Source organism: Mandrillus leucophaeus, unplaced genomic scaffold (assembly GCF_000951045.1).
Source record: "Mandrillus leucophaeus isolate KB7577 unplaced genomic scaffold, Mleu.le_1.0 Scaffold2, whole genome shotgun sequence".
Classification (NCBI taxonomy): Eukaryota; Metazoa; Chordata; class Mammalia; order Primates; family Cercopithecidae; genus Mandrillus; species Mandrillus leucophaeus.
Window position 1 is genome coordinate 467,650 of NW_012102031.1, and position 9,403 is coordinate 477,052.

General features: G+C 46.4%; 1 protein-coding gene across 1 annotated transcript in view; it reads left to right on the forward strand.

The window, feature by feature from the left end:
* Positions 1–5,500, forward strand: part of NAGA (N-acetylgalactosaminidase, alpha-) — a 12,632-nt gene extending 7,132 nt beyond the window's left edge. The window contains exons 8-10 of the mRNA XM_011978748.1: positions 839–1,036; positions 2,772–2,915; positions 3,427–5,500. Coding sequence (XP_011834138.1) covers positions 839–1,036; positions 2,772–2,915; positions 3,427–3,561 — 477 coding nt within the window. The 3' untranslated portion in view covers positions 3,562–5,500. The remainder of the gene's footprint in view (positions 1–838; positions 1,037–2,771; positions 2,916–3,426) is intronic.
* The last annotated feature ends 3,903 nt before the right edge of the window (positions 5,501–9,403 follow it).

Consider the following 9,403-nt stretch of genomic DNA (forward strand, 5'->3'; position numbering starts at 1 on the left):
CATTTATTTATTTATTTGAGATGGGGTTTAGCTCTTATTGCCCAGGCTGCAGTGCAGTGGCGCAATCTTGGCTTACTGCAATCTCCGCCTCCCAGGTTCAAGTGATTCTCCTGCCTCAGCCTCCCAAGTAGCTGGGATTACAGGCATGCACCACCACGCCTGGCTAATTTTGTATTTTTGGTAGAGACGGGGTTTCTCCATGTTGGTCAAGCTGGTCTCAAACTCTTGACCTCAGGTGATCTGCCCTCCTTGGCCTTCCAAAGTGCTGGGATTACAGGCGTGAGCCACCACACCTGGCCTTCTGTTTTTTGAGTCAGAGTCTCACTCTGTTGCCCAGGCTGGAGTGCAGTGGTGCAATCTCAGCTCACTGCAACCTCTGCCTTCTGGTTCAAGTGAATCTTGTGCTTGAACAAGTAGCTGGGATTACAGGTGTGCACCACCACGACTGGGTAATTTTTATATTTTCAGTAGAGACGAGGTTTTGCTATGTTGGCCAGGATGGTCTCTAACTTCTGGGCTCAAGTGATTCACCTGCCTCAGCCTCCCAAAGTGCTAGGATTACAAGCATGTGACACCTCACCTGGCCATCTGCCCACCTCCCTACCACCGACTCCATGTTCTTGATGGAAAATAAAAGCTGATGCTCAGATGGAAAGTAACTTAACTCCCCCAAGGCCACAGGGCTGGGGAATGGTGTTTGCTGAACCAGGCCTCCTCCACATGCAGCCATCTTTCCCTAATCCCTAATTGCTCTTCCTCGGCTACAAGTTTGGGGATGGTCCCTGTGTCTACCTCCTTGAGGAGATCAGAGCTGACTACTCCTCTTCTCTGCCGCCAGCTGCTCATTGGGAACTTCGGTCTCAGCTTAGAGCAATCCCGGGCCCAGATGGCCCTGTGGACGGTGCTGGCAGCCCCCCTCTTGATGTCCACAGACCTACGTACCATCTCCGCCCAGAACATGGACATTCTGCAGAATCCACTCATGATCAAAATCAACCAGGATCCCTTAGGCATCCAGGGACGCAGGATTCACAAGGTACTGGGGTGTGGAGGGAAGGAAGGGGAGGGCTGAGGAACTGGGCTCTCCTGAGAGAAAGGCTGCCAGCCTCCCTGGGGGCAACACCTTGGGAGGTACAGGAGTTGCCCAGTCCCCAACCAGGGCTCACCCTTCTGGTTGCTTATGATTGTTGAGGACTGTGCTAGGAGCTGCTCCAACTGTCCTCCTCTTGCTGGGTGAGAGCAGGGCTGAGCAGGACAGCTGAAGGGAGTCGGGGATGAGAGGCATCAGCCATGTAACTGCACACAGAAAGGGTGAGGCACAGGGCTTCTATACACCTGTGATGGCCTGCGGAGAACTTGGGCTTCCCTCCAGAGCAGGAGGAGCTGGTTTGTTTTTGAGACAGGGTCTCACTCTGTGACCCAGGCTGGAGTGCAGTGGCACAATTGCGGCTCACTGCCATCTCCACCTCCCGGGTTCAAGCAATTCTTGTGCCTCAGCCTCCTGAGTAGCTGGTACTACAGGCGCCTGCAACCACGCCCAGCTAATTTTTGTATTTTTAGTAGAGACACCATGTCAGACTGGTCTCGAACTCCTGGCCTCAGGTGATCCACCTGTGTTAGCCTCCCAAAGTGCTGGGATTACAGGCATGAGCCACTGCACCCGGCCAGGAGAAGCTGTTACAGCCAAGGAATACGACGACTACTAGTGGCTGCTATTTATTGAGTACCTACTATGTGCTGGGAGGTATCTTGCCATTTTACAAATGAGAAAACTGAAACTTCAAGAGTCTGAGTAACTATATCTCAAGGCTACACAGTTGGTACAAACAAGACTGGACTTCAGTGTCACCTCAAAGCCTTCGCTTTTTTTTTTTTTTTTTTTTGAGATGGAGTCTCACTCTGTAGCCCAGGCTGGAGTACAGTGGCACCATCTCAGCTCACTGCAACCTCTGGCTCCCAGGTTCAAGCAATTCTCCTGCCTCAGCCTCCCAGGTAGCTGGGATTACAGGTGTGCACCACCAAGCCCGGCTAATTTTTTTTTTTTTGTATTTTTTTCAGTAGAGACAGGGTTTCACCATGTTGGCCGGCTAGTCTCAAACTCCCGACCTCAGGTGATCCACTGGCCTTGGCCTCACAAAGTAATGGGATTACAGGAAGCGTGAGCCACTGTGCCCGGCCGCCTTTGCTCTTTACCAAATCCTGGACTCTGGTAAAAAGAAACCTACAGAACTACAGAAGGCACCCATAGAACTGGTGATGCCCAGAGGAAGTAACAATTCCCTGCCAGAGGGGCTGATGGTGGAGCTGGGCCTGGAGAACCTTCTGGAGGATGGCAGTTCACATCCAGCTCCACTCTCCACCCTCCTGGAACAGAGATCACTGTTCCCACTGGACAGAACCCTCTAGGCCAGCACTGGCAGCTGTTTGGGGCTGGCACTCACGTGCTGTACTGTCGTTGCTTCCCCGTTTCTGCGTTTATCCCTCCCATTGTCCTATGAGCTTCTGGGGCAGGGCCTCATGCAGCATTTGTCTCAGTGTGCTAGCATAGGGGTCGGGCTCAGAGTAGGTGTTGATGAGTATCTGCTGAGTCAGGGAAGGCAGGCAGGTAGGGTTAGATTAGCTGGGGTGCTAGAGGCCTGTGGCATCCTCCCTAAGCCTGTGTGATATGGAGCTGTGAATTGGGGGACCCAGAACTCAGGGAGGGCCAGGGAGGCAATGGTAGGTCCTGTCTAAGCAAGGGACCCCAGCCAGTAGCCATCTTCTGTGCCCAGGAAAAATCTCTTATCGAAGTGTACATGCGGCCTCTGTCCAACAAGGCCAGCGCCTTAGTCTTCTTCAGCTGCAGGACTGATATGCCTTATCACTACCACTCCTCCCTTGGCCAGCTGAACTTCACCGGGTCTGTGACATACGAGGTGAGCACCCGGCTGCCTGCAGCCATCCGCCTGGGCTTCAGATTTCTGTGGGAGGGTATTGTGGGGAGTGGTTGTTCACATATGGCCTCCCCTGAGCCGTGGGCTTAGGGCCTCTGGCAGGTGCCCATGGGGAGTTGCAGGCACTGAGAGCTGCAGCCACTGCTGTGCTCTGCACCAGTGTTTTCAACCTACGCAAACAGAACTACTGCATATAAATATGAATCCCATTAGCCTCTAGGGCTGTACTCCTCCCTCCCAAGGGTCAGCCCTTGCTGGCACATTCCTCACAGTTTTCCAGGGGCTGGGGCTTTCTCCACTGTCTGTGCTTGGGCATCTGTTGGATTTGCTGGAGGAGAAGTGATGGGGATTCAGAGCTCCCACTTCTGTAGGGCATACTGGAAGCCCGGCACAGACAGGCCAAAGTCCAGGAAGAAGGCTTCTACATCCTCTAGGGGGGGTCTCTGTGCAACCATTCTCATGGTGGCATTGGTGATGTCCCTCCCCACTGCAGGCCCAGGACGTCTACTCGGGTGACATCATCAGTGGCCTCCGAGTTGAAACCAACTTCACAGTGATCATCAACCCTTCGGGGGTAGTGATGTGGTACCTGTATCCCATCAAGAACCTGGAGATGTCCCAGCAGTGAGGAACTGGGACATATGACAGGCTGTGATGGCACCACTGAGCCTAGACCATGGAGCCTTGGCATGCCCAGGGCAAGTGGGCAGGTTCTCTGCTCCCCAGGCCTGCTTGGTGACTGACCCCATCATACCCAAAGTGCAATCTCAGGGCCAGGTTCTATGCCCTGCCCAAGCGTGAAACTTTTGGGGCAATTTTCCTGTGGCCTTCCTGGCCTCTACTTCGTGTGCGCAGCCCCACAGACGTTGCTGAGCAACTCGCCAGCCTCCCAAGCCCCATGCCCATCAGGACTTAGCCTCTGACCTTGCTGCTGACTCTGAAATCAGGATTTGGAATTTTTCAAATTAGGAGTAGAGAGATCTGACCTCTTGTCAGGAATGCCCATGAATCGTGTGATTGGCTTTTCTACCCATAGAGGGCCTTGCAGGCTGATACCACCTGGGAGTGAGGGTCACAAAGGAGACCTTGGCACCTTCAGGTCACCAATAAACCTGTTCTTTAATCAAGTAGTTGTAATATGGACCTGGGGTACCTTTAGTTAGGGACTCTGGTGGCACTACATGGGGTGCTGGATTCAAATCTCACCTCTATGGAAGATGTTTGGCATCTTCTGGCCCCTCCTTTTCCAAAGTGACCGGAAGATTGTACTTCCAAGAGATGCCAGACTTGCCTCACACCCAGGAGCTGCCCCTGCTGTGCCTGGTATGCTGGCAGTGGTGATGGTGACCTCCTTTGCAGCCAGGTTGTCACAACACAATGAGGCCAAGTAGCAATGCTCCCAGGTCCTGCAGCTTGCGCTCTGCCCAGCAGTGCCCCTGATCCAGCACTTCAGCCTGCTCTTCTCTCTGGTGGCTCCACCCCCACCCCTACTTCTTTCCCTTTATTATTTCTCTCCCAACCTGGCTGCAAAGGAAGGTCATATTCCCCAGATGTGTCCACAAACCTGTCCAGGAGTTGTGTCTTAAAATTGATTTCCTGTTCCTCTTCCTTAGGACAGGGGTGACAGTCAAAGCAAAGGAATGATGGGTTCTTGCCTATCTTGCTTTGGTCCTTATTTCCCAAGCCTTCCTCTTTTAGCCAAGGCTACAGGGCATTTGTCTTCCCTGGTGGCTCTCTCCCCTTTGGAGAGAGCAGGTGGCAGAGCAAGCTAGCTAGGTCCTCCTTGGGCTCTGAATGTGGGAGCACCCAGTGCCCCAGGCCTTGCACTGTCCTGCCCAAGGAGTATTTTCTGGGTGGATCTCCCATACTCCTCAGGGTTCTGAGGTCCTTGTATTTAGGGTATGGTGTAAAAACTTACATGTGCACATTTTGTTACATCACTTAAGATTACTGGAGCTTCACTGGTTAAATATAGGCTCACCAGAGAAAGTTCCTTTCTCCAGTTGATATCTTGAGGCTGTTGAGAAACTTAGGACAGAAGCCTACCTCATCCCAGGCCTCTGTCCTTGAAGGCCTGCCCCTCTGTGCATAGCTCTGGCTTTGGGTCTTGTTCATAGTGCTGTTCAAGCATAATGGAATAGTCTCAGGTGGGGACACCTCTTGCCAGCTCCAGGAAGGCTTTCCCACCAGTCTGGGATGTGGTGGGAAATGAGTTGAGACCAGGGACTTGGGTCAGAGTTGAGCCTGGACTTAACCAATTAATTCCCTTGCCTTTCAGCCCAAGATAGCTACATGTCTTTACTTGCTGTGTAAGTTATCCTTTTGTCCTGGGGGTGCCTGATTGATCCTGTCTCTTCACCCTTCATTCTTTCAACAAACATGCCATCTATCTCCCAGGACATTTATTCCCTTCTATTCAAGGCCAGTTAGGAATGCAATTATTTTTTCTCAGTTCAATACAGACTTGTTTGGACCCAAGGTACCCTTTCTCTTTTTAAAAACTTTTTATCATGAAAACTTTCAAATACAAAAATAAAATGGTACAGTGAACCTCCATGTATCCAGCATCCAGCTCCAATAACCATCAACTTGTACCATTATTTCATCTCTCTTCCTACACATGCTCTTCTGATGTGTGAGCTAGAGTATCTGAAAGGAAATTTCAGAAAACCCTAAAAACCACTATGTTCTAACAGATAAGGGCTTTAAAAATACATATATGGGCTAGGGGTGGTGGCTCACGCCTGTAATCCCAGCACTTTGGGAGGCCAAGGTGGGTGGATCACAAGGTCAGGAGATCGAGACCATCCTGGCTAACACAGTGAAACCCCCCGTCTCTACTAAATCCAAAAATTAGCCAGGTGTGGTGGCGGGCGCCTGTAGTCTCAGCTACTTGGGAGGCTGAGGCAGAAGAATGGCGTGATCCTGGGAGGCAGAGCTTGCAGTGAGCCAAGATAGCGCCACTGCACTCCAGGCTGGGTGACAGAGCCAGACTCCATCTCAAAAAAAAAAAAAAAAATATATATATATACACACACACACACACACATATATATAATGTTAATACAATTTTCCTATCCAACAAAACATAATTTTAAAATAATCTAATAACCAGTCTATGTTCAGTTTTTGGCAGTTGTCTCAAAAATCTCTCTCTACAGTTTGTCTGAATCAAGATCCAGTAAAATGGTACAGCATGAACCACTGAAAGTTTGCTCCCTTCATAAAAGCATTGAAAAACCTGCCACATACTATCAAAATCAACTTTCACAGAACTCTGGAAATTAGCCAAAAGCTTGCAACCCAGAAAACTTCAACTAAAAAAAAAAAACCACAATTGAATTCCAGTAGGAACAGCAAGCTATGTGGTATTTTACCTTATTACCAGATTTTAAATCAGCTATTTTAAACACGTTCAAAGAGCCAAAGGAAGCCAGGTCTAAAGAAATAAAGGAAAAAGAATAAGAATGATGTCCAAACAGAATATCAAAAAAGAGATAAAATATAGTGGGGAAGAAAGCACAAATTCTGAAGTTGGAAAGTACAATAATTGAAATGCAGAATTCACTGAAGAGGTTTAGCAGTAGATTTGACAGAAAAAGAATCAGCAAACTTGAAGATAGATCTGTTGAAATTAACCTCTCTGAGGAAAAGAAAGAAACAAGAATGAAGAACAATAAGCAAAACTTCTAAAACCTTTAGGATACCACCAAATGTACCAATATACACATAAAAAAAAGAAAGGGGCAGAATATTGGAAGAGAGAATGGTTGAAAATGTCTCACATTTGATGGAAAATATCTACCTATCCAAGAAGCTCAATGAACTCCAAGTAGGTTAAACTCAAAGAGCTCCATACCTAGACATATCATAATCAAACCCTCAAAAGACAGAATGTTGAAAGCGGCAAGACAAAAGCAACTCATCACACAAGGTAGTCTCAATAAGATTAACAACTGACTTCTCATCAGAAACCATGGGAAAACAAGAAGGCAATGGGTACATTTAAAAATAACCAAGAGTATAATTGGATTGTTTGTCACAAAGGATAAACGCTTGAGGAGCTACATACCCCCTTTTCCATGATGTGATTATTACAGGAATGCAATGTCTGCATCAAAACATCTCATGTACTCCATAAATATATACACCTACTATGCATCCACAAAAATTAAAAATGAAAAAAGGCAGTGGGTTGACATATTCAAAGTGTTGAAAGAAAAAGACTATCTATGAAAAAATCTGTATTTGGTCAAACTATCTTTCAAAAATGAAGGCAACATGAAAACATTCCCCGATAAACAAAAACAGAGTTCACCTCTAGCCAACCTGCCCTACATAAAATACTAAAGGATGTCCTTCAGGCCGAAAAGGAAGGAAACTAGAAGTAACTTGACTCCACATGGAGAAATACAGAGCACCAATAAATGGAACTGCATAAGTAAATACAAATGATTTTGGTTTGTAACTCATTTTTTTGTCCCCATCTGATTTAAAAGGCAACTTAAATGCAGTAATTATAAACTAAGATGGGTAGACCATGTATAAAGATGGAATTTGTAACAATAACAGCATAAAGGAGGAGGGGAACAGCCATATAAGAAGTAAAATTTTTATATACAAGTGGCATGAATTAGTATTAATCAGAATGAGATAGTTGAGAATAAGATGTTAATGGTAATCCCTATGGCAGCCACAAAAACTTTAAAAATATAGTAAATATATGACAGATAAAATGGTACAAAATAAAATGTCTAACCCAAAAAGAAGCAGTAATGGAAGAAATGTGGAACAAAAGAGATTTAAGACATAACGCTGGGCGCGGTGGCTCACGCCTGTAATCCCAGCACTTTGGGAGGCCGAGGCGGGTGGATCACGAGGTCGGGAGATCGAGACCATCCTGGCTAATACCTGTCTCTTATACACATCTAGATGTGTATAAGAGACAGCTTTCAATCTCAGTATCTACCAAAAAGCTACAGTAATAAAAACAGTGTGGTACTGGCATAACAATAGATGTACAGTTCAGAGTCCAGAAATAAACCCATACATCTATAGTTAATTGATTTTTTTTTCTTTTTTAGACACCAGGTCTCACTCTGTTGTCCAGGCTGGAGTGTACTAGTGTGACATAGCTCAGTGCAGGCTTAAACCCCTGGGTTCAGGCGAACCTCCCACCTTGGCCTCCCCAAGCACTGGGATCACAGGCATGAACCACTGCATCAAGCCAGTTAACTGATTTTTTTTTTTTTTTTTTACACAAAGGTTCTAAGACCCTTCAATTAGAAAATAGTCTTTTAAATAAATGGTGCTGAGACAACTAGATATCCACTTTTATATGATATTCATTTTTATATGAATATAACTCAAAATGCTTAAAAAACCTAAATATAAGACTGAAAACTATAAAACTCTTAGAATAAAACATAAGTGTAAATCTTAGTGACTTTGGATTATGCCACAGTTTCTTAGATAGGGCACTAAAATCAGAAACAGGCTGGGTACGGTGGGTCATGCTTATAATCCCAGCACTTTGGGAGGCCGAGGCAGGTGGATCACCTGAGGTCAGGAGTTCAAGACCAGCCTGGCCAACAAGGTGAAACCCCATCTCTATTAAATATACAAAAAAAAAAAAAAAAATTACCTGGGCGTGGTGCCATGCCCCTGTAATCCCAGCTACTCAGGAGGCTGAAGCAGGAGAATTGCTTGAACCTAGGAGGTAGAGGTTGCAGTGATCGTGCCACTGCACTCTAGCCTGGGTGACAGTGTGAGACTCCGTCTCAAAAAAAAATTTTTTTTTAAATCAGAACCAATCAAATAATTAAAAAAAAGGTAAGTTGGACTTGATTAAAATTCAAAACTTTTCTGTGCCAAAGTATACTGTCAAGAAAATTAAAAGAGGCCAGGCACAGTCGCACACACTAGTAATCCCAGCACACCGGGAGGCTGGGATGGGAGGATTAATTGAAGCCAGGAGTTCAAGAAGAGCCTGAGCAACACCGTAAGACCTTGTCTCTATGTTTTTTTTTAATAAAAAATAAAGTTAAAAGACAACTCACGGGATGGGATGCAACATTTGTAAATCATATACTCCAATTAGGGTCTAGTATCCAGAATATCTACAACTTAATAAAAAAGACAAATGACTTAATTAAAAATAGGCAAAGAATGTGAAGAGACACATCTCCAAAGAGTTATACAAATGACTAATAAGCTCATGAAAAGATGCCCAACATTGGCCAGGCGCGGTGGTTCATGCCTGTAATCCCAGCACTTTGGGAGGCTGAGGCAGGTGGATCATGAGGTCAGGAGTCCGAGACCAGCCTGGCCAACATAGTAAAATCCTGTCTCTACTAAAAATACAAAAATTAGCCAGGCATGGTGGTATGCACCTGTAGTCCCAGCTACTCAGGAGGCTGAGGCAGGAGAATCACTTGAACCCAGGAGGTGGAGGGTGTGGTGAGCCGAGA